At 38.3% G+C, this 25971-nt stretch overlaps 1 protein-coding gene across 8 annotated transcripts in view; it reads left to right on the top strand.

Moving 5' to 3' along the window:
- ZMYM4 (zinc finger MYM-type containing 4) overlaps positions 1 to 10710 on the top strand; it is a 174824-nt gene extending 164114 nt beyond the window's left edge. For 7 of the 8 annotated variants that reach the window (XM_089896248.1, XM_089896239.1, XM_089896252.1 and 4 more), the window contains 3 exons: positions 2995 to 3138; positions 7824 to 7953; positions 8823 to 10710. In XM_089896248.1, coding sequence (XP_089752374.1) covers positions 2995 to 3138; positions 7824 to 7953; positions 8823 to 9030 — 482 coding nt within the window. In that variant the 3' untranslated portion in view covers positions 9031 to 10710. The remainder of the gene's footprint in view (positions 1 to 2994; positions 3139 to 7823; positions 7954 to 8822) is intronic. The other variant, XM_089896261.1, reaches the window with a different exon arrangement.
- Positions 10711 to 25971: the final 15261 nt, after the last annotated feature.

Raw genomic sequence — 25971 nt, 5'->3', positions numbered from 1 at the left:
TTGTGCCACTGTCATACTGTTTTGATTACTATGGCTTTGTGGTATGCAGTTGACCCTTAAACAATACGTAGGTTGGGCCACCAACCCTACTCACAGTCCAAAATCCACATATAATTTTACAGTCAGCCCTCCTTATCCACAGTTTCACATCTGCAGATTCAAACAGCCGTGATTGTATAGTACCATAGTATCTAATTATTGAAAAAATATCCATGTATAAGTGGATCCACGTTGTTCAAACTTGTGTTGTTTAAGGGTCAACTGTAGTTTGAAGTCAGGGAGTGTGAACCTCCAGCTTTGTTCTTCTTACTCAAGATAGCTTTGGCTATTTGGGGTCTTTTGTGGTTCCCTATAAATTTTAGGAGTATCTGCTCTATTTTTGTGAAAAATGCCACTGGTATTTTGATAGCATTGCATTGAATCTGTAAGTTATTTTGGGATGGACATTTTAACACTATTAATTCTTTCAATCCATGAGCATGGTGTATCTTTCCATTTATTTGTGTTGTCTTTGATTTCTTTCATCAGTGTCTTACAGTTTTTAGAGTACAGGTCTTTCACCTCTTTGGTTAAATTTATTCCTAGGTATTTTATTATTTTTGATGCAATTGTAAATGGAATTGTTTTCTTAATTTCTCTTTCTGATAGATGGTCATGAGTGTATAGAAATGCAAAAGATTTCTGCATGTTTTGTATCCTGTAAAATGTACTTACTGAATTTATTTATTCTGATCGTTCTTTGGTAGTGTCTTTAGAATATTCTGTATACAGTATCATGTCATCTGAAGATGGTGGTGGTTTTACTTCATCCTTTCCAGTTTGGATTTTTAAAATTTCCTCTTCTTATCTGATTGCCATGGCTAGGACTTCTAATACCATGTTAAATGAAAGTGGCAAGAGTGGGCATCCTTGTCTTATTCCCAATCTTAGAGGAAATAGTTTCAGCTTTTCACCATTGAGTATGATGTTAGCTGTGAGTTTGTCATACATGACATTTATTATGTTGCGGTATATTCCCTCTGTAGCCACTTTGTTGAGAGTTTTTATCAGAAATGGATGTTGAATTTTTTCAAAAGCTTTTTCTGCATCTATTGAGATGATCTTGTGCTTTGTATCCTTCATTTTCTTAATGTGGTATATCATGTTGATTTGTGAATATTGATCCATCCTTGCATCCCTGGGATAAATCCCACTTGCTCATGGTATATGATCCTTTTAATGTATTGTTGAATTCAGTTTGCTGATATCTTGTTGAGGATTTTTGCATTTGTGTTTATCAGCGATATTGGCCTGTAATTTTATTTCTTTGGTGTCTTTGTCTGGTTTTGGTATCATGCTGGCCTTGTAGAATGAGTTTGGAAGAGTTCCTTTCTCTTCTATGTTTTGGAATAGCTTGAGAGAGATAGATATTAACTCTTCTTTAAATGTTTGGTAGAATTCATCTGTAAAGCCATCTGGTTCCAGACTTTTGTTTGTTGGGAGTTTTATGATTACTGATTCAGTTTCATTATTGGTAATTGGTCTGTTCATGTTTTCTGTTTCTCGCCTGATTTAGTCTTGAAAGATAGTATGTTTCTAGGAATTCATCCATTTCCTCTCGGTTGTCCAGTCTGTTGGCGTATAGTTGTTCATAGTAATCTCTTACGATCTGTTGTATTTCTGTGGTGTCAATTGTAACTTCTGTTTCATTTTTCATTTTATTTATTTGGGCCCTCTCTTTTTTTTTCTTGATGAATCTGGCTAAAGGTTTGTCAATTTTGTTCATCTTTTCAAAGGACAGGCTCTTTTCTATTGTTTTTTAGTCTCTGTTTCATTTATTTTCATTTTGATCTTTATCATTTCCTTCCTTCTGCTAATTTTGGGTTTTGGTTGTTCTTTTTCTAGTTCCTTTAGGTGTAAGGTTAGATTATTTGAGATTTTTCTTGTTTCCTAAGGTAGACCAATATTGCTATAAATTTCTCTCTTAGAACTGTTTTTGCTGCATCCCATAGATTTTGTCTCAAAGTATGTTTTGATTTCCTCTTTGATTTCTTCAGTGATCCATTGGTTGTTTAGTAGCATGTTATTTAGACTCCACATATTTGTTTTTGCCAGTGGTTTTCTTTTAATTGATTTCTAGCCTGGTACCCTTGTGGTTAGGAAAGGTGCTTAATATGATTTCAGTTTTCTTAAACTTATTGAGATTTGTTTTGTAGCCTAACATGTGATCTATCCTGGAGAATGTTCCATGTGTACTTGAAAAGAATGTTATACTATTTTGGGGTGGAATGTACTATTTATTAAGTCCATCTGGTCAAATGTGTCATTTAAGGCCAATGTTTCCTTATTTATTTTGTGTTTGGATGATCTGTTCATTGATGTAAGTGGAGTGTTAAAGTCCCCTACTGTTAGTGTGTTACTGTCACTTTCTCCTTTTATGTCTCTTAATATTTGCTTTATATATTTAGGTGCTGCTGTGTAGGATGCATACATATATACAAGTGTTTCTTCTTATTGTTGGACTGATCCCTTTATCATTATGCAGTGTCCTTCTTTGTCTCTTTGTTTTAAAGTCTGTTTCGTCTGATATGAGTATTGCCACCCCAGCTGTCTTTTCATTTCCATTTGCATGGAATATCTTTTTCTATCCCCCTTGCTTTCAGTCTGTGTGTTTTCTTTAGATCTGAAGTGAGTCTCTGGTAGGCAGCATATATATGGATCTTATTTTGGTATCCAGTCAGCCACCCTGTGTCTTTAGATTGCAGCATTTAGTCTATTTACATGTAAAGTAATTACTGATAGGTACATACTTATTACCATTTTGTTCATTGTTTTCTGGTTGGTTATATTGTTCTTGTCTGTTTCTTTTTCTCTTGCTCTATTCCCTTGCGATTTAATGGCTTTTTAGTGTTATGTTTGTATTCTTTTTTATTTTTCATGTGTATATCTATTTTTTTTTTTTTTTGCGGTACACGGGCCTCTCACTGTTGTGGCCTCTCCCGTTGCGGAGCACAGGCTCCGGACGCGTAGGCTCAGTGGCCATGGCCCATGGGCCCAGCTGCTCCGTGGCATGTGGGATCTTCCCGGACCGGGGCACGAACCCGCGTCCCCTGCATCGGCAGGCGGACTCTCAGCCGCTGCGCCACCAGGGAAGCCCTCGTATGTATATCTGTTATTGGGTTTTGGTTTGTGGTTATCATAAGGCTGTTACATAACAACTTATGTATATAGCAGTCTATTTTAAGTTGATGGTTGCCTAAGTTTGAGTGCATTCTAAAAGTACTACATTTTTACTCCCCCCCCTCACCTTTTATGTTTTTGACATACTTTACTTTTTAAAAATTTTGTATATTCTTTAATAATTATAGATTATATGATCTTACTACTTTTTAAATCTTCATACTATGTACATAGGTGGTTGATTCACTACCTTTACTATATGTTTGCCTTTACATTGAGATTTTTTTTCTTCCATAATTTTCATATTTCTAGTTATGGCCTTTTCTTATGTTTAAAGAAGTCCCTTGAATGTTTATTGTAAGGTCAGTTTAGTAATGATAAACTCTTTTAGTTTCTGCTTCTCTGGGAAACTTTATTTCTCCTTTAATTCTGAATGATAATCTTGACAGATAGAGTAGTCTTGGTTGTAAATTTTTTCCTTTCAGCATTTTGAACATCTCATGCCATTCCCTTCTGGCCTGTCAAGTTTCTGCTGAAAAGCCAGCTGATGGTCTTATGCAGGCTCCCCTATATGTAACTAGTTGTTTTTCTCTTGCTGCTTTAAATATTCTCTCTCTATCTTTAACTTTTGACATTTTAATTATAATGTGTCTTGGTGTGGGTTTCTTTGGGTTCATCTTGTTTGGGACTCTCTGTTTCCTGAAATTGGATGACTTCTCCAGGTTAGTCAAGTTTTCAGTCATTTTTTCTTCAAATAAGTTTTCTGTTTCTTTTTCTCTCCTCCTTCTGGAGTCCTCATAATGCAAATGTTAGTATGCTTGATGTTGTCCCCAGAGGTAAGCTATCCTCAGTTTTTTTTTCCTTTTGCTGTTACAGTGGGGTGATTTCTACCACTCTTTCTTCCAGGTCACTGATCCATTCTTCTGCTTCATCTAATCTGCTACTGATTCCCTCTAGTGGATTTTTCATTTCAGTCATTGTATTCTTTATCTCTGATTGGTTCTTTTTTATTTTCTTTATCTCTTCGTTGAAGGTCTCACAGTGGTCCTCCATTCTTCTCCTGAATTCGGTTAGTATCTTTATGACCATTATTTTGAACTCTTTATCTGGTAGATTGTCTATCTTTGTTTTGTTTAGTTCTTTTTTTTTTTTTTTTTTTTTTTTGAGTATTTTGTCTTGTTCTTTCCTTTGGAACAATTCCTTTGTCTCCTCAGTTTTCCTAGCTCTCTGTGTTTGTTTCTATGTACTGGATAGATCAGCTACATCTCCCATTCTTAAAAGCATGGCTTTATGTAAAAGGTATCCTATGAGGCCCAGTAGCACAAGGCTGCATGTACCCTCCTGTTGTGGCTGGGCCATGATGGCTGTGGGTGTGCTAGTGTGCAGGGCTGGCCCCTGGCACAGCTGGCTATAATGCCCAGCTGTGACTTGCGGGTACTCTGGTGTGCGGGGCCATCTCCTAGGGTGGGAGCTGCTTTTGGAGGGGCTCCAGTACCAGCTGAGGGAGCCTGCTGGGAGTGGCAGGATGGTGGGATGCTTTGGGCTCTAGTGCTCGCTGAAGCCACCTGCTGAGTATGATAGCGTATGGAGTTGCTTTGGAGGAGTGTCAACTGGGGTGGATCTACAGGTGAACCTGGGGTGAGATGTGGAGAGTCATAAATGGTGCCTACCAGCACTGTACCAGCTAGGTGTAGAAGGTGAACAAAAAATCCTGGTGTTGCCCAGTGGCTACATAACCAGAGAAAATTACAAAAGATCCCTGACTCTCCTGCACACACCATAAAATCAGTCAATGAATCTCCTTTACGTATGACCCAGGTATTTTTCAAACCACTTCCTCTGCAACGGGACTTGGAGCAAGATAGTTTTTGCATGTGCCCTTTAGAGTGGAGTTTCATTTTCTTACAGCTCTCTGGACATAAGTCCCACTGGTTTTCAAAGCCAGTTGTTATGGGGGTTTGTCTTTCTGGTGATGGTTCCCCCGAGGCTGGGGAGCTCAGTGGGGTTTGCACCCTTTGCTCCTCAGGAGGACCTCTACAGTTTTGATCTCCTCCCTGCTTGTGGATCCCTGTGCCAGAGGTATGGGTCCTGGCCAGATACCATCTCCACCCCTCCTACCCATCTTAGTGAGGATTTTTTTTTCATCCTTAGTTGTGGAAAATCTTTTCTGCCAGTCTTCAGGTCTTTCTCAGGGATAGTTCCTCTATGTGTAGTTGTAATTTTGGTGTGTTCATGGAAGGAGATGAGCCCAGGATCTTCCTACTGTGCCATCTTGTCCCCCTCTTGTAAGATTGCTATTTGAAGTCAATTTATTAATATTCAAATAGACACATTACAGAAGAGTAATTGCAAATTCTAGACATGGAAGAGTATAGCTTTAACATTTAAATGCTTTTCTTTATTGTCAGGGCCAGGTTAAAGGCTCAACTCAAAATTAGAGGAATCACTTCTATTGTTTTTTTTTTTTTTTTCCTTGCTGTGCTGCATGGCTTGTAGGATCTTAGTTCCCAGACCAGGTATTGAACCTGTGCCCCCTGCAGTGGAAGCACAGAGTCTTAACCATTGGACCACCAGGGAAGTCCTGTTTTATTGGCTTTTAAATTAGAAATACTGATTTAATTGGTCTATAGCCCAGATAATCTGCATTTTAAAACTTTGCAGGGAACTTAAATATAAAGCCAAGGTTGGGAATCACTGATTTAGAGGCAACTGATAGGTCAATTCCTAGTTAAAAGGAACTTGCTTAACTTTTACATCTACTGTTTCTAAAACTTTTTTTTTTTTTTACCAGAGTGCTCCGTCTTAGTTAACGTTGTCAAAATATGAAGGAACTTAAACCTGACCTAGAGTATACTGCCTTCATACACAGTAGAATAATATCAGCAGTGACTGTTTTATTAGAAGGTTTATGGTCTTGCATTCCAAAAACAGCCTATTAAGTAATAGTTTGTTTTTAATGTTTAAAAAACTAATGTTGTTATTATGGAACTAGAAATTACATTTATTAATTTTGAAGAAAATTGTAAGTTCTAAAATTCCCCAAATGAAGCTGTTACTTCCTTGGGAAAAGAGTGGAGTATATGTTTTCAATGTGAGAATTTTAAATTACTGAAACTAAAATCTGTAAAGAATAATTGTGATGTTCATCATTGTGTTAACTTTTTTCTCAGTTGCTCCTTTACTTTATAAAATACTAAGATTATCTTGCTTTTTCACCATGTATCCATGTCCTCTTTCCTTTATTGTGTTTATATATAGCCCACTTTATGCTCTTAATTGATATTAATTCAGGGAGGCAGAGGCAAGGAGGCAACATTTCTCTGTTTTCTGATTAGGTGCTTTACCAGATTGGTAATAAATTTAGCTTCTTTTTCTGGATGAGCAGCTAGCAAATTATTTAGGTAGTCTCTAAATGGAAAACTGGATGACTTTTGTTTAAGTCATAACTAATACAGGAGGCTGGGGAAAGTTCTGGATCAGTTGTTAAAAGTATCTATAAGAAAAAAACAAGAAAACCTTTTTCCTCAGGTTTTCAGATCCACCTAATACTCTCTTGAAAATTCAATGGAGAAAGTGGGAAAGAAACAGCCTACCTTCCATGTCTTCACCCTGGCTTCTTTCTTTCTTCTTTTTGTTTTTTTTGCGGTACGCAGGCCTCTCACTGTTGTGGCCTCTCCCGTTGTGGAGCACAGGCTCTGGACGCACAGGCTCAGTGGCCACGGCTCACGGGCCCAGCCGCTCTGCGGCATGTGGGATCTTCCCGGACCAGGGCACAAACCCGTGTTCCCTGCATTGGTAGGCGGACTCTCAACCACTGTGCCACCAGGGAAGCTCCCCCCCACCCCCACTTTTTTTTTTTTTAAGATTTTTTTTTTGATGTGGACCTTTTTTTTTTTTTTGATGTGGACCATTTTTAAAGTCTTTATTGAATTTGATACAATATTGCTTCTGTTTTATGTTTTGGTGGGGTTTTTGGCCACAAGGCACGTGGGATCTTAGCTCCTCAACCAGGGATCGAACGCGCACCACCTGCATTGGAACGCGCGGAGTCTTAACTACTGGACCGCCAGGGAAGTCTCACCCCGGCTTCTTTCTGATAATCCTTGGCCTCTGCAAAATTCTGTTGGTGAAAAAGGGTTTGCTCTTTCCTTATCAAATGGTCAACTTACTGAGAATTTCTTTTCCCAGCAAAGATTTCATTTCTCATAATACTATGCAAATGAAAGAAACTTAAATGCCCAGTGGACACGGGTGCCCCACAGGAGAAATATTTTCAGAGAAAGAGATCAACTTCTGTCTTGATCTCTACTATAGAAGAACATATGGAACCCTTTTTTCTCTTTATTTTGCTGTGGCTTAACAACCCTATGCCTAATAAAATCTCTTAAATTCAGGCTCAGAATTGAGACGTACTCTCAAGCATCAATGCTTTTTGTCATGCTGCCTCCACTTTGGTGAGAAGGGAAACATAAATTTTACAGGACAGGGACTTTGTTTGATTAACCCAGCACTAATCTGGTGCCTCCATAGGTCTTCAATAAATGTCGAACGAGTGAGTAAGTGAAAGGAAGGGAGAGGGAGTGACTAGAAGCAAAGCTCATTGGGTGTCTTAAGACTCGAAGAAAGACTTTTCTAATACTTTGATTATAATTTCCTGTCTCAAGATAAACTAACTGTTGGCAAGAGGAAACGAAGCGAAGATGATGAGGTTCCAGTGGGTGTGGAGATGGCAGAAAATACTGACAACCCACTAAGATGCCCAGTCCGACTTTATGAGTTTTACCTGTCCAAATGGTAAGTGATTTTCCTCTGAACTAGATAAAACACACTGCAAAAAATAGTTAAAATACTATAGATTTCAGAAATGTAGCTGGTCTGTAACTCTAAACAAGGATTTACTTACAATTTTATGTTTTCCCCATTCTCATATCTGCCTGGATTTTGAACCAAGAAACAAATTGCTTCACCTTTGTAAATTTTTTTCCCAAAAATCTCTTGAAAAGCAAGAATCACTGCCATTGTTTGATCTTTACAAGTGTTACTCAACTTTATGTGATATCTAAACTGCTGTGAATTTATTACTTATATAGAAAAGAAGGGGAAAAGTTGTAGTACTAACTCTATAAATAGGAAAGCAATTTATTTTTAAAGAATTGAAATTTTTTGAGTGGTGTTTTTCTTACAGAAACTTTATGACTTTAAAGAGTTGTAAGATCCACACTAAAGCATTTTTTTCTCAAAGAAATATAATCACTGGGTTTGTTCTTTGATAATGTGTATTGAGTGCTCTTGGGATTCATTCCAGGATATTGGGCACTGAGGATATGTGGTTCTCAGCCATAGTGTCACATGTGAATTGAATTTTTTGTTACTCCTGGTAATGTTTTAAGTACTAAAGTCTGAAAGATTTACACTTTGTCATCTATTAACATTATACTCACTTTCAATCCAGTGTGATTCTTGAGTCTAGGCGAAAAAATACAGAGTCACAGGTTGCTCCTGGAGCATAAATGCCTATAAACTTATTTATATCTGTGGGTGCATTGTTTATTAGTCACAGTATGGAAAAGTTGAGAGCCGTTATATTTAAAGAGTAGTTACATATTTCCTATACTCTCTGATCCCAATTTTCTTTCTTTTTCTTTTTTTTTTCCTGTGGATAGTTCTGAAAGTGTGAAGCAGAGGAATGATGTGTTTTACCTTCAACCTGAGCGCTCCTGTGTTCCAAATAGCCCCATGTGGTACTCCACGTTTCCAATAGACCCTGGGACCCTGGACACCATGTTAACACGTATTCTCATGGTGAGGGAGGTACATGAAGAACTTGCCAAAGCCAAATCAGAAGACTCTGATGTTGAATTATCAGATTAAAGTGGAAGTGGGGTTCCTATTTTCATACACGTTGGTATGCACCAAACTGTGAATGCATCCAGCTTTGGAAAACGATCTATAAGTCCAAGTCCTCTTGACTTGATTATAAGATAATGGAAAACAGACGACTCGTGAACCACAGTGTGGATGTACAAATGAAAATTGAAGGAAAGAATATGAACTGAGAAATGTTGTTCTTTGGCAGTGATATAGTTCTTAGACATCTTCAGAATGACTAACCAATTTCTCTGAGTGGTGCATAATCTTATTTTGTTTGGGAATAACAAATTGTGGAATATTTTTAAGGAAAACTGTTGTATAAAACTCTACCATAGTAACCTTAGACCTTAGAGAGGTAGCTTTGGAGTGAAACCTTGGCTGCAGTAGGCTACTTGGGCAAGCCCTATGTAAAAGTCAGGGGAGAAATCAGTACGGAGCTAAGAGTGGCATCAGATGAGGACTGTGGGACCCAGACTTGAAGACCCAATAAAAATATTCAACTTTTTTTAAAAGGTAGAGAGTGAAGTGGTCTTGATTTTGATTTTCACTGCCAAGCCAATTCTGTGAAGGATAGAAGCCTCTGGTGCTTTTGCCATGGGGTCCCTCAAATCAGAGGAAAAGGCCTTCACTGCTGTTCATGCAGTAATGTGTCCCTTTCACTTTCTGGGTCTAGCCTTCTCAGCTGTGGGTCTGGATGTGGGTAAATTAAGTTCAAGGGGCTGAAACTCTGCAAAATGATTATGCACACAGAAAATCTGTGGAGCCCATTAGACCCCAAGTGTCTTGAAATGTTTGCAGAAAACCCACTAAAATGCCCACTTCTCTGGGTGTCAGCCTTTATTGCTGCTGTCTCACAGCATGAGCTGTGGTACACAGAAATGGGGGTTCTCCTTTTGTTTCCATTTTATCCCCAAATGGCAGCTTTTATCCCACTGTTTTATCTTCCTGTTTCCCAGATAGTTCCTATCATTTTGTCTTTTGCACCAGTTTCTGGAGGCCCTTGTCATTTCACAAAGAGTCTCTCTCCTTACTGTGGCAAGCCTGTGGGTGATTCCACAAAGACACAGTGTTACTTAGCTATCAGAATTATGGTAGAAGAGGTCCTAGTATATTCCTATATAAAGCATTTGGAAGATGAGCTTGTTGCCCAAAGAAACTTGAAAATAGGATTTTGGGGTTAGGATACAAAGACACTGACTGTCTTTCATATCCACGAGCAGGTCTTCTTATGGCATTATTCCAGACTCTAGCTGTTTTAGTAGTTCTATGAGGATTGCAAGTCCTGGGTGTGTTTGGCATATGGATCCTTCTTCTTCATCTCCATTCTGTTTCTTCCCCACAAAATTTTGAATCAAAGCGTTTATGATATTGGCCAATCACGGAATTTCGTTAGCTGAGGTTAATTTGACCCTTTAATAGAAATGAGAGAAGTCTAAAAAGCCTCCTAGAAACTTTAACCTTGAAAGACTTCACAGTATGTCCCATTTTTCAGATGGGGGTGACAGGTTGTTTTTTTTGGTTTTTTTCAATAAATAAACTCTTTAACTACAATAAAAATTTAAAAGTAGGCCTTTTGACATTGTGTACTTACGGTTCTGTCCCTCTGCCTGTAACAAATTTTGTTTTTGTTACCAAGAACTATGTGAAAGAAGTAAATCTGCCCCAGTTCTGTATGATTAATTCCATCTGTGTTTGTCATTTCTGACTGGAAAACTTCTTACTTCCAGACCTTGTTTGATATGGAGGAAAAACAGTTGGATTGTCTGATAAGTCTGCCAATAAACTATCCAGAAACATCAGGTGTAATAGTCCCCACTATACAAATTTTATGGTTTATATAAACACTAATATTTCCCCTTCTGTAGAAAAACAAATATATGGCATAGTAGATAAACTATTGTAAAACACTAGAGAGAAAAAAAAATCTGTATCTTTTAATTGAGAACAGCCAATATCCAGGTAAATGGCTGTACCAGGATGTCAATTGCATGTTAGTCCACACAGTTGTCCAGATCCTGAATTAATTCGTAAAAGAAAATATTAATTATTGGTCATTCCTCATAAGCATAGCCATTGATATGTATGTCTGGTTATTTGCTTTTTAAAATTTTATTAAAATTATGTTAAATTACATTTTTCCCCCCCAGGGGAGAAAAAATATCAAATAAGAGAAAACATTAAATTATCCATTCTGTTCTTTTTTGTTTTTTAAACACTTGGGTTTTCATCTTGCAGAAACCACAGAAATATTCCCTTAGAATAAAACAGTATATTTGTATTTGATGGGTGAATTATTCCTTTTTGTTATGTCTTGAAAGAATTTTAAATATTTTTTCCTGTTTGACCCTATTGGTATGACCCAACAGATGGCATATTACAAAGAAAGAGAGCATTTTTCAGAAAATTGTTTGATTTTTACTCAGTCCAGAAAACATACTGTTTCACTGCAAAATCTTTTCAAAATTTTTTTTCCCATCAAAGACTTCTTCTGATTTTTAATCTATTAACTATATTCAAAGCCCTGAAAGCTAGAAGTATCAAGTATCATGTATATATTTCATTTCAGGCAGACTTTTTTTTTTTTGAGATTCACAAAGCTTGCCTCATTCAACTTGAATCATTTTGAAATCATGAAATTAGAATAAAGAATATATCCACTCTTAAGTATAAATACATATTTAATTTGGGAATGTGAGACTAAGTGGCATTTTCCTTAGAGTCTAGAGCTATATTGGTATTGTGCAAATATACCTTCAAATTCCACAGATTGTTTCTATCTACCTGCCCTGTGGCATTCCTAATTTTGTATAGTAGGACTTTCCCAAAAAGTTTTAAGTAAAATGAAATTCTGTAAATGAATCCCAGTTTTTCTAGTAAATTCACATTTTAATTTTCCATGCAAATAGAAAAGTTCCCTATGGTTCTGAGTTGAAATTTTAGGAAAGAATTAAGCAATAATACCCCCAACTCCTCTTGTCTGTCATCATCATAATTTATTATCATCATTGAAAAACTAATAATTGAGAGGCATTGTTACAGAGTGGGAAGATCGGAAGCTTCAGAGCCTAGTCTTTCTACTTACTGTTTGTATATCTTTAGGTAAGTTACCTAACCTCTCTGTGATTCAGTTTTCTCATGAAGTGAGAATAATAATAACTATTTATAACTTGTCCCTGGCACATGGTAGGTTTTCAAATGTCAACTATTTTTTACTTATATGAAAATTCTAGGCATATAGTAAAATTTTAAATAAGTGCTAATTCCCGCACTGCAGCCTGAATTTTCACTAGGTTCAGTGCTTCAGATTGTGCAAAACATAATACCCAACATCATCAGTTCTATATATTTGAATCAAATACTTAGAAAAACTAAATACTATATACACTAAATCATAAGTTCTTCACTCATGTGCTTATATGCATATGAATTGTAATCAACATTACAAAAATCCATTGATACACTTCACTGCATTGAAGAAGGTAAGAAGTAATACATGGTATATCAATGGATACAAGAAGAGCATGTGATACAGTTTTTTGGTTTTTTTGCGGTACACGGGCCTCTCACTGTTGTGGCCTCTCCCGTTGTGGAGCACAGGCTCCGGATGCACAGGCTCAGTGGCCATGGCTCACGGGCCCAGCCGCTCCGCAGCATGTGGGATCTTCCCGGACCGGGGCACGAACCCGTGTCCCCTGCATCGTCAGGTGGACCCTCAACCACTGCGCCACCAGGGAAGCCCTTTTTTTTTAATTGGAGAAACTCTTAATCTGTGAAATTTCTTTTACTTGGTAATGGTTATATACCACCACATAGGAAGAAGACAGCTGTACAATATACATCTTCATTCTTCTTCCTCATTACAGAACCCCTGTCCCCCGCACATTCTGAACCCCTGTAGCTTCCTGGTAAGAGACTGTATTTTCCAGGCTATCTTGCAACTAGGTGTAAACAAGTGGCTAGGTTTTGACCAGTGGGATGGAAGCAGAAATAAATAACAACCAGGCCACATCCTTAAAAGGAAAGAGCCCACCCTCCTCTTCTAATTTCCTCTTTCCCATGCACCAGAATGTAAACATAGCCAGTGGTCATGGCAAACCAGTTTTGTCTATGTGGGAAAGGGCAACGTACCTTAAGCACATTAATCTCATGGAGCAGCCACTTATCTCCTGAACTGCCTGCTACCTCAGACCTTCACATAAAAAAGAAAGAAACCTTCCATCTTACTGAAGCCATTGTTATTTGGCCTCTACTAAAGTAGCCAAACCAGTATCCTAACTAATAGACCTGCTATGCCCAGTATCATGCTACTACTTAATATAGAACTGGAAGTTCTGATCCAGACTATAAGGAAAGAAAAAGAAACAGCTTATCAATGTTGGCAAGTGAGAAGTAAAACTCATATTTAAGTCATTATTTTCAGATGTTCAGGAACATCTATAAAAAACCAAGAGAGAGAATTCCCTGGCAGTCCAGTGATTAGGACTCCATGCTTTCACTGCTGTGGGCCCGGGTTCGATCCCTGGTCAGGGAACTTAAGATCCCACAAGCCATGCCACGAGGCCAAAAATAAAAATTAAGCCAAAAGAAACAACATACCATTAAAAATAAGTTTAAGGCTGTTTACTATAAAATAATTTTATAAAAACTTCAGGCATTTTCCCACAAGAGCAATAGCCAATTAGATAATGTAATTAAAAGGAAAAGATACTATTCACAGTAGCTATGCAAGCTATAAAGTATTTAGTGATTAATCATATCTGTCAATAAAGGATGACAAACAGATGACAAGCTCAGAGAAGATGCTTGTGTAAAACCATCAAAGGATCTATGCCTCGAATATACAAAAACTGCTGAATTGTAAAGAAAACAAAGAATGATAGTTCATAGATGAGGAGCCCAAAAGGGTAACAAATATATGATCATGGGATTTTATAAAAGAGCTGTCACTTTACATCCTTAAGACTGGCCAAAATTAGAAAAATTGATAATGCCAAGTGGTGGTGGTGATGTAGGGACATAAAAACCCTTACATATTGCAAGAATAAGTGTAGAACTGTGTACATCCATTCTGTAGAGCGATTTTAAACATCGAGTTAAAGAAGGTTGATAGTTTTTACTAAGAAATTTCCCCTTTCCTCTCATTAAATAAATGATTGTTATTAAGTGGTCTTTTCTGTGTGTGTGTCCATGTAATTTTTATCCTTATTCATTTGCCAGAATACCTTGATGGATTTTTCTAATATTGAACCATCCCTGCATTCCTTGACGAAATACTAATTAATTGTGATTTTTAAATATATATATATATATATATACACACTATTGGATTAGATATATAATTTTTATCAAGTTAAGGATATTACCTTCCTAGTTTGCCATCAGTTTTTCTTTTAAGTTATGTGTTAAACTTACCAAATGCTTTTTTTTTTTGGATTTCTCTATATAGTCATCTTACTAATCTGTCTTTGTTAATGTTGTGAAGTACATTGAATGGTTCTTGCATCCCTTGGATACACCTTTGTTTATATATATATATATATATATATATACTGTTAGATTTGGCTTGCTAATATCTTACTTAGTTTTTGTTGTGTTTTTACATCTATAATCAAAAGTGAAAAATTTTCTTCCCTTGAATTCTCATCTGATTTTGGAATCATTGTTAGAAAAAGAAGTAGGCAAATTTTATTCTTTTTCCATTTTGTGGAACAATTTATATAAAACTTATATTCTGAAAGTGTAGTCAAACTATAAAACTTTTAATTCAGTTTAAATTCAAAATTCCTCTAAGGGCATGTCTTTGCCATTTTGGTTTATGTAATGCTCATTGGTCTATTCAAGTTCTTGTTGTCAATTTGGATTTTTTATATTTCTCTATAATTTTCTCAGTTTCATCTGTATGTTCAGGTTTATTAGCATATGGTTCATAATTCCTTATTCCATTCTATATTTTTTGTTCTTCTGTTTTGTTTGCATTTTCTTTTTCCTGATCAGTCTTTTTTCTTTTTCTTTTTTTCTTCCTTCTTTTTAAATTTTTATTGGAGTGTAGTTGATTTACAATGTTCTGTTAGTTTCTGCTATAGAGCAAAGTGAATCAGTTAAACATATACATATATCCACTCTTTTAGTTTCTTTCCCATGTAGTTCATCACAGAGTATTGAGTAGAGTTCCCTGTACTATACGGTAGGTCCTTATTATCTATTTTATATATAATAGTGTGTATATGTCAATCCCAATCTCCCAATTTATCCATCTCCCCTTCCCCCCCCCCCCCCCGCCCCGGTAACTATAAGATTGTTTTCTACATCTGTGGCTCTCTTTCTGTTTTGTAAATAAGTTCATTTGTACCATTTTTTAAGATTTCGTAGATAAGCGATATCATATGGTATTTGTCTGATTTATTTCACTCAGTATAACAATCTCCAGGTCCATCCATGTTGCTGCAGATGGCATTATTTCATTCTTTTTTATGGCTGAGTAACATTCCATCGTATATATGTATCACATCTTCTTTATCCATTCATCTGTCGGTGGACATCTAGGTTGCTTTCATGTCCTGGCTATTGTAAATAGTGCTGCAATGAACATTGGGGTGCATGTATCTTTTAGAACTATAGTTTTCTCTAGGTATATGCCCAGGAGTGGGATTGCTGGATCATATGTTAGCTCTATTGTTAGTTTTTTAAGGAACCTCCATACTTTTCTCCATAGTGGCTGTACCAGTTTACATTCCCGCCAACAGTGTAAAAGGGTTCCCTTTTCTTCACACCCTCTCCAGCATTTATCGTTTGTAGATTATTTTATGATGCCCATTCTGACCAGTGTGAGGTGATACCTCACTGTAGTTTTGATTTGCATTTCTCTAATAATTAGTGATGTTGAGCATCTTTTCATTTGCTTTTTAACCATCTGTATGTCTTCTTTGGAGAAATGTCTGTTTAGATCTTTTGCCCATTTTTTGATTGGGTTGTTTGTCTCTTTGTTATTGAGCTGCATGAGCTCTTTGTATACTTTGGAGATTAATCTCTTGTCAGTAGCTTTATGGCAAATGTTTTCTCCCATTCTGTGGGTTGTCTTTTTGTCTTGTTTATGGTTTCCTTTCCTGTGCAAAAGCTTTTACGTTTCATTAGGCCCCATTTGTTTATTTTTGTTTTTATTTTCATTAGTCTAGGAGGTGGATCAAAAAAGATCTTGCTTTGATTTATGTCAGAGAGTGTTCTGCCTATGTTTTCCTCTAAGAGTTTTTTTTTTTTTTTGCAGTACGTGGGCCTCTCACTGTTGTGGCCTCTCCCGTTGCGGAGCACAGGCTCCAGATGCGCAGGCTCAGCGGCCATGGCTCACGGGCCCAGCCGCTCCGCGGCATGTGGGATCCTCCCAGACTGGGGCACGAACCCACGTCCCCTGCATCAGCAGGCGGACTCTCAACCACTGCGCCACCAGGGAAGCCCCCTCTAAGAGTTTTATAGTGTCTGGGCTTACATTTAGGTCTTTGACCTATTTTGTGTTTATTTCAGTGTATGGTGTTAGTGAGAATTCTAATTTCATTCTTTTACATGTAGTTGTCCAGTTTTCCCAGCACCACTTACTAAACAGGCTGTCTTTTCTCCATTATATATCCTTGCATCCTTTGTCATGGATTAGTTGACCATAGGTATATGGGTTTATCTCTGGACTTTCTATCCTGTTCCACTGATCTGTATTTCTGATTTTGTGCCAGTATCATACTATTTTGATTACTGTAGCTTTGTAGTATAGTCTGAAGTCAGGGAGCCTGATTCCTCCAGCTCTGTTTCTCAGAATTGCTTTGGCTATTCGGGGTCTTCTATGTTTCCATAAAAATTGTAAAAGTTTTTGTTCTAATTCTATGAAAAATGCTATTGGTAATTTGATAGCGATTGCATTGAATCTGTAGATTGCTTTGTGTATTATAGTCATTTTGATAATATTGATTCTTCCAATCCAAGAACGTGGTATATCGCTCCATCTGTTTGTGTCATTTTGATTTCTTTCATCAGTGTTTTATAGTTTTCTGAGTATAGGTGTTTTGCCTCCTGAGGTAGGTTTATTCCTAGGTATTTTAATCTTTTTATTGTGATGGTAAATAGGATTGTTTCCTTAATTTCTCTTTCTGATCTTTTGTCGTTAGTATATAGGAATGCAAGAGATTTCTGTGCATTAATTTTGTATCCTGCAACTTTACCAAATTCATTGATGAGCTCCAGTAGTTTTTGGGTGGCATCTTTAGGATTTTCTATGTACAGTATCATGTCATCTGCAAACACTGACAGTTTTACTTCTTCTTTTTCAATTTGGATTCCTTTTATTTCTTTATCTTCTCTGATTGCCATGGCTAGGACTTCCTAAACTGTTGAATAAGAATGCTGAGAGGGGACATCCTTGTCTTGTTCGTGATCTTAGAGGAAATGCTTTCAGTTTTTCACCATGGATAATGGTTTGTCATATATGGCCTTTACTATGTTGAGGTGGGTTCCCTGTATGCCCACTTTCTGGAGAATTTTTTCATAAATCAGTGTTGAATTTTGTCAAAAGCTTTTTCTGCATCTATTGAGATGATCATATGGTTTTTATTTTTTAATTTGTTAACATGGTGTATCAAATTGATTTGCGTATATTGAAAAGTCCTTGCATTCCTGGGATAAATCCCACTTGATCAGGGTGTATGATCTTTTGATGTGTTGTTGGATTTGTCTTGCCTGTATTTTGTTGAGTATTTTTGCGTTTATGTTCATCAGTTATATTGGCCTGTAACTTTCTTTTTTGTGGTATCTGTCTGGTTTTGGTATCCGGGTGATGGTGACCTCATAGAATGAGCTTGGGAGTGTTTCTTCCTCTCCAATTTTTTGAAGAGTTTGAGAAGGATGGATGTTAACTCTTCTCTAAATGATAGAATTCGCCTGTGAAGCCATCTGTTCCTGGACTTTGGTTTGTTGGAAGTTGTTGTTTTTTTTTTGCGGTACGCAGGCCTCTTATTGTTGTGGCCTCTCCCGTTGCGGAGCACAGGCTCCGGATGCGCAGGCTCAGTGGCCATGGCTCACGGGCCTAGCTGCTCCGCGGCATGTGGGATCTTCCCGGACCGGGGCACGAACCCGTGTCTCCTGCATTGGCAGGCAGACTCTCAACCACTGCGCCACCAGGGAAGCCCTGTTGGAAGTTTTTTAAATTACAGTTTCAATTTCAGTACTCGTTATGGGTCTGTTCATATTTTCTATTTTTTCCTGGTTCAGTCTTGGAAGATTGTACCTTTCTAAGAATTTGTCCATTTCTTCTAGATTGTCCATTATATTGGTATATAGTTGCTTATAGTAGTCTCTTATCATCCTTTATATTTCTGTGGTGTCAGTTATAAATTCTCCTTTTTCAGTTCTGATTTTATTGATTTGAGCCCTCTCCCTTTTTTCTTGATGAGTCTGGCTAAAAGTTTATCAATTTTGTTTATCTTTTTAAAGAACTAGCTTTTAGTTTCATTGATCTTTTCTATTGTTATCTTCATCTCTAGTTCATTTATTTCTGCTCTGATCTTTATGATTTCTTTCCTTCTACTAACTTTGAGCGTTTTTTTTTTTCTTCTTCTTTCTCTAGTTGCTTTAGGTGTAAGGTTAGGTTGCTTATTTGAGACTTTTCTTGTTTCTTGAAGATTGTATTGCTATAAACTTCCCTCTTAGAACTGCTTTTGCTGCATCCCATAGGTTTTTTTTGTTTTGTTTTGTTTTTAATATTTATTTGGCTGTGCTGGATCTTAGTTGCAGCACTCAGGGTCTTCGTCTCTGTTTGCAGGATGTTTGTTGCTGCACGCAGGATCTTTTTTTCTTTTTTTTTTTTTTTAAGTTGTGGCATGTGGGATGTTTCAGTTGTGGCATGTGAGATCTTTAGTTGCAGCATTCAGGATCTAGTTCCCTGAGCAGGGATTGAACGCAGGCCCCCTAAGTTGGGAGCGCAGAGTGTTAAGCCATTGGACCCCCCGGGGAAGTCCCCCCACAGGTTTTTTATCGTGTTTTCATTGTCATTTATCTCTTGGTATTTTTTTTATTTTCTCTTTGATTTCTTCGATGATCCATTGGTTGTTTAATAACATATTGTTTAGTCTCCATGTGTTTGTGTTTTTTACAGTTCTTTTTTCCCCTGTAATTTATTTCTAATCTCATAGCATTGTGGTTGGAAAAGATGCTTGATATGATTTCAATTTTCTTAAATTTACCAAGGCTTGATTTGTGGCCCCAATATGTGATGTATCCTGGAGAATGTTCCAATGTGCATTTGAGAAGAAAGTGTATTCTGCTGCTTTCAGATGGAATGTTCTGTAAATATTAATTAAGTCCATCAAGTCTAATGTGTCATTTAAAGCCTGTGTTTCCTTATTGATTTTCTGTCCAGATGATCTGTCCATTGGTATAAGTGGGGTGTTAAAGTCCCCCACTATTATTGTGTCACTGTCAGTCTCCCGTCTTATGGCTGTTAGCGTTTGGCTTATATATTGAGGTGCTCCTATGTTGGGTGCATATATATTTACAATTGTTATATCTTCTTGGTTGATCCCTTGATCATTATGTAGTGTCCTTCCTTGTCTCTTGTAACAGTCTTTTTTTAAAAAAATTATTTATTTATTTAATCTTTGGCTGCGTTGGGTGTTCGTTGCTGCGCATGGGCTTTCTCTGGTTGTGGCAAGTGGGGGCTACTCTTTGTTGTGGTGCGCAGGCTTCTCACTGTGGTGGCTTCTCTTTGTGGAGCATGGGCTCTAGGTTCACGGGCTTCAGTAGTTGTGGCACGTGGGCTCAGTAGTTGTGGCTCATGGGCTCTAGAGTGCAGGCTCAGTAGTTGTGGCACATGGGCTTAGTTGTTCCACGGCATGTGGGATCTTCCCGGACCAGGGCTCAAACCCGTGTCCCCTGCATTGGCAGGCGGATTCTTAACCACTGCGCCACCAGGGAAGCCCTAACAGTGTTTATTTTAATCTATTTTGTCTGAGTACTGCTACTCCAGCTTTCTTTTGGTTTCCATTTGCATGGAATACCTTTTTCCATTACCTCACTTTCAGTCTGTATGTGGGTCTCTTGTAGACAGCATATATATGGGTCTTGTTTTTGTATCTGTTCAGCCAGTCTGTGTCTTTTGGTTGGAGCATTTCATCCATTTACATTTAAGGTAATTATCAATATGTATGTTCCCGTTGACATTTCCTTAATTGTTTTCAATTTGTTTTTGTAGGTCTTTTTTCTTCCCTTCCTCTTTCGTTTCCTTTGTGATTTGAATGACTATCATTGGTGTTGTGTTTGGGTTGCTTTTTCTTTTGTGTGTGTGTATCTCTTGTAGTTTTTTGGTTTGCTGTTCCCATGAGGTTTTGATATAGCCGTCTATATATATAGAAGGTTGTTTTAAGTTGCTGGTCTCTTTCCTGCCTAGAGAAGTTCCTTTAGCATTTGTCGTAAAGCTGGTTTGGTTGTGCTGAATTCTCTTAGCTTTTGCCTGTCTGTAAAGCTTTTGATTTCTCCATCGAATAGGAATGAGAGCCTTGCTGAGTAGAGTATTCTTGGTTGTAGGTTTTTCCATTTCATCACTTTAAATATCGTGCCACTCCCTTCTAGCCTGCAGAGTTTCTGCTGAAAAATCAGCTGATAACCTTACCGGGATTCCCTTGGGTGTTATTTGTTGCTTTTTGATCAGTCTTATCTATCTTAAAAATCTTTTAAAAGAACCATCATTTGGTTTTGTCAGTCTTCTCTTTTCCATCTCTGATTTTATGACTGTTTTTCCTCTCTTTTCTTGTTTTTTTCCCCTGTTGTTTATTCTTTTTTTCCATCATTGTTGCTCTAAATTGCTGTTTTTTTTAAAAAGAATTCATATTGGGTCTTTTAAATTTTTTATACATTTATGTATAGCAGTATAGAGTCATAGATTCCTATTTCATTTATTAGGTTATAATTCAATACTCATTTATTTTGATACTCAAATTGCCCTAGATTTAATCAATGGAAGCCACTTCTGGCTAGCTTCTTCGTCCTTCTGACATGTCCCCATTATTTTTTCAGCATTTAGTTACTCAAAACCAAATATTCCAGCATTATTTTGTACTTTCCCTTCCCCAGTCTTAGACTCAGCCATGAAGCCCTAATGCCTGAGCAATTGGTACGCTTGTTGCTACTAAGATAAAATTGTTCCTATGCCCTGTCAGTGGATAGACTCAATCCATAAGCAAATATATACACATGTTTATATGACTATATACAACTCTACCATCTATCAATCTATCTATCTGTCTATCATCTATCTATCATCTATCTATCATCTATCTATCATCTATCTATCTGTCTATCTGTCTGTCATCTGTCTGTCATCTATCTGAACCTGTGAGTTCATACCAGTTCTTCCAATTTGAGTTCAATACCTCGGGAGAAAGCCTTCTCCCCTTCCATGTTCATAAATCCTTTCTTAAACACTGAGAAATCTGTCTCCCATTATCCTCAATATATATAGTTATTTTCTCAATCAGTTAATGTATTTGCACAACGTAATCAGTCTGCCATTCCAGTCACCCACTGTCTCACTTGCCCTGTTGCTGGGCTGCTTCACTGTGGCCCCCTTCACCAGTGGGCTTCCGTGGGCTCCAGGCCCACCAGTTACTCCCTTTACATGCATTTACTTCCTCAAACACTAATGTCCATTCAGGGAGGGCAAGTGAAGATGGGAAAGAAGGGGTGAGTCTGTCTTCAGTTAAGTTTAAGATGTTTACATTCATTTTAACCACTGCTATTAAACCATATTTCTGCTGTTATTTCACAATTTCTACTTAGTGTACTTTTTTCCCCCTTGCTTTCCACTGAGTAGCAATGGAAAATTTTCTTCTACCTGTTTAAAAGTAATACATTCTACTTTTTTTATTGATGTTAATACTAAACATGCGTGTTTACCCCTATTGGTTTCTTTAACTGTCATCTAAATCTTCTTCCTGGTAAGATTTTGGTCTTCCCAACCCTACCGTGTGGATATTGTTCAGAATTTTGGCTCTGGGTTGTTAATATACTTCATTGTTTTCCTTTCCTTCCCCTTCCTCTCTTCTCTTCCCCCTTCCTCTTCTCTCTTCCCCACTTCTTCTTCTTTCCTTCTAGCTGTTTCAGACTACAGATATTCCTCAACTTATGATGGTGTTATGTCCCAATAAACCCATCATAAGTTGAAAATATTGTAATTTAAAAATGCGTTTAATGGGACTTCCCTGGTGGCACAGTGGTTAGGAATCCGCCTGCCAATGCAGGGGACATGGGTTCGAGCCCTGGTCTGGGAAGATCCCACATGCCACGGAGCAACTAAGCCCGTGCACCACAACTACTGAGCCTGCACTCTAGAGCCTGCAAGCCACAACTACTGAGCCTGTGTGCTACAACTACTGAAGCCTATGCACCTAGAGCCCGTGCTCCGGAACAAGAGAAGCCACCACAATGAGAAGCCCGTGCACCGCAACGCAGAGTAGCCCCCGCTCACCTCAGCTAGAGAAAGCCCGCTTGCAGCAATGAAGACCCAATGCAGCCAATAAATAAATTAATTAATTTTTAAAAATGCATTTAACACACCTAACCTGAACATCATAGCTTAGCCTAGCCTACCTTAAAGGTGCCCAGAACACTTAAATTAGCCTGCATTAACATTAATTGGGCAATACCATCTTACACAAAGCCTGTTCTATAATAAAGTGTTGAATATCTCATGTAATTTATTGAATATGGTACTGAAAGTGAAAAACAGATGGGTTATATGGATGCAAAATAGTTGTGTCGGTGTTTTACCCTTGTGATCGTGTGGCTGACTGGGAGCTGTGGCAGCTGCCACTGCCCAGCATCACGAGAAGGTGTCCTTCCACATATTGCTAGCTTAGGAAACGATTAAAATTCAAAATTCAGGGCTTCCCTGGTGGCGCAGTGGTTGAGAGTCCGCCTGCCGATGCAGGGAGCGCGGGTTCGTGCCCTGGTCTGGGAGGATCCCACGTGCCGCGGAGTGGCAGGGCCCGTGAGCTATGGCCGCTGGGCCTGTGCGTCTGGAGCCTGTGCTCCGCAACGGGAGAGGCCACAACAGTGAGAGGCCCACGTAACCGCAAAAAAAAAAAAAAAAAAAAATTCAAAATTCAAAAGATGGTTTCTACTGAATCTGTATGACTTTCACACCATCATGAAGTTGAAAAATCTTAAACCATCGTAAGTTGGGGACCATCTGTACAAACTTTGCCAAAGTATTTATTTGCTCACCCTTACTTCCTATATGTCTTCCCATGTCTAAATTTATTTTTCATATTTAACCACTTCTAAGTATATTTTAGGTGGATCTATTGTGAAAAAATTCTGAAGCTTTGTATCCCTGAGAATATTTTTTATTCTACTTTCATGTTTAAATGGGTTTGTTTTGATATAAATTTTGAGTTCAAAATTCTTTTACTTCAGCATTTTGAAAACGTGATTCATTTGTCTTTCATCTGAGGATACTGTTAGGAAACCTGATGTCAATCTGATTCTTGCTCCTTTGTAATTGATCTGCTATTTCTCTCTGGGAGCTTTGAGAATTTTTCATTTTCTTAGGTGGTCTTAAATCTCTTACTACAGTGTTTCTGGTTGTACGTTTTCCTTAATCATCCATGAGTTCCTTCATCTTTTCTTTAATTCTGATCAACCTATTCTCATTATTTCTTCAAATATTTCCTCCTTTTTTCTCTTGTCTTTTTAGATGTTGGCACTTCTACTCTACTGCTGGACTGCTCTGTGTGTGTGTGTGTGTGTGTGTGTGTGTGTCTTCTGACCATTTCCTGCTTCCTTTTGGTAAAGGACCTTGAGATGATGCTCCAACTAATTGGTTTTGACCTGTATCTGTCCCTGTATCCCATTCATTATATTTTTCATAATATTTTCACTTGGTTCTTGTTCCTGCTTCATATTGCTAATATTTTCCTGTATTTTTGTTTTCAGTTCTTGGTTAGAGAGTATATGTTTAGTTTGCTGTCTTCGGGGGCCAGGGGTTGTATTCTGGTTATTTTGGCCTGTGAGCTCATGTCCCTCCAGAGCATTAGCTCTTCTGTCTGGTAGTATTTATCGGTGAAAGATCAAGGCCATGCTCTATGCTGTCCCTTTCAATTCAGAAGGGGAAGGTAATGACCTCTGGGTACCTCACAGTCACTGTCAACCACTCTACCAGTAACTGCTCAAAGATTTACTTTCGGAGCCTTAGGAAGAAGCAGTAATTCCTAATTGTCATCTACCAGCCCTGGGGCTTTGGAGTGGGGAAAGGTTTTAATCCGAAGAGCAGCTGCCTAGCCCACCCCCTCTTTTTACCCCAGCAGAGATTTTGGGCTGACTCGGTAGTGTCCCTCTGACGCCAGTGACTTGGCTGTGTGTCTCATGTTCAGCAAGAGTAAACAACTCACTGATGTCCTACCTGCCCTTACAGTTTCTGATGACCTTCAGTGTCCTAGGGGTTCTTAGGATTGGGGGAGATTTCTTGTCGGTTTGGTTTTTGGTGGTGGTTCCTCCGATGTATGCTATTTCCTAAGGTGTATTGTTTTCCTAGGGTTAATTTTTGAGGAAGGGAGCCAGTAGCCTATGCTACTTCATTGTCTTAATAGGAACTAAAACCCCCAGTATATCTTTGCTGTCCTTTTATTTTCAATCTCTGTATGCTATATTTTAGGTGTCTCTTGTGAATATAGTTTTACAGGTATATCCCATCTGTTAACTTCTGTTTGGAGATGGTAGTGGTAGTTGTTTTAGTATTCAATCTGACAACTTCTGCCTATTAAGTGATCAAATTTTTTTTTTTTTTTTTTGCGGTATGCAGGCCTCTCACTGTTGTGGCCTCTCCCGTTGCGGAGAACAGGCTCCGGAAGCGCAGGCTCAGCGGCCATGGCTCACGGGCCCAGCCGCTACGCGGCATGTGTGATCTTCCCGGACCCGGGCACGAACCCGTGTCCCCTGATCGGCAGGTGGACTCTCAACCACTGCGCCACCAGGGAAGCCCAGTGATCAAATTTTTAATGCTGCAGTTTTACCTCTATTCCTGCTTTCTGTTTGGTTGATTGAAGTATTTTTTCCTCTTCTGGTTTAGATATTCTAGTTCTGAATTTTTAGTGGCTTACTCAGTATTTATAACAAGAACATCTGACTTCAACTCTAAAGTTAATCAGCATTTTTACTGTCCTTCTATGAAAGGACCTTATATTACTTTCATTTCAGTTACCACCCTACCTCTATCTTAAATGGCATTCATTGTTTAGTGTTTTAATTCCATCTTTTTATTCTCCCCCTCAAGTAGCACTACCTGGGAGCTTATTCGGCCAGGTTACCTTGGAGTGTCAGCTCAGCGGTGACCAGATCCTCTTCCCTCTTCAGCTGGCGTGTTTTGAGAAGCCACCTCTTCCGCATCCCTGGCTTGGTCAGTCTGTGCTAGGCTCTGTGTTCATCCTAGGCATGCTTTCAAGTGCATGCCAGCCACCGTAAGATGACAATGGGCACTTTTGGAATGCTGAAGTTGACACTGCTTTTCCAAACAAGAATATGGCATTTTGGGGCTTCCCTGGTGGCTCAGTGGTTAAGAATCCACCTGCCAATGCAGGGGACACGGGTTCGAGCCCTGGTCCAGGAAGATCCCACATGCCGCGGACCAACTAAGCCCGTGTGCCACAACTACTGAGCCCACATGTCACAACTACTGAAGCCCACGTGCCTAGAGCCCGTGCTCCACAACAAGAGAAGCCACCGCAGTGAGAAGCCCATGCACCGCAATGAAGAATAGTCCCTGCTCACCACAACTAAAGAAAGCCTGCAGGCAGCAACAAAGACCCAACACAGCCAAAAATAATTAATTAATTAAAAAAAAAAATATGGCATTTAATAGATCCAAAGAATACCATGTTTAAAAGCGCTTCATGCTTTTGATAGAGAGAGCTTGGG

Source organism: Delphinapterus leucas, chromosome 1, assembly GCF_059928025.1.
Source record: "Delphinapterus leucas isolate spDelLeu-1000000601 "Yukka" chromosome 1, BTC_Dleu_Yukka2, whole genome shotgun sequence".
In the NCBI taxonomy this organism is placed as follows: Eukaryota; Metazoa; Chordata; class Mammalia; order Artiodactyla; family Monodontidae; genus Delphinapterus; species Delphinapterus leucas.
This window is presented reverse-complemented; position numbering and strand designations above follow the sequence as displayed.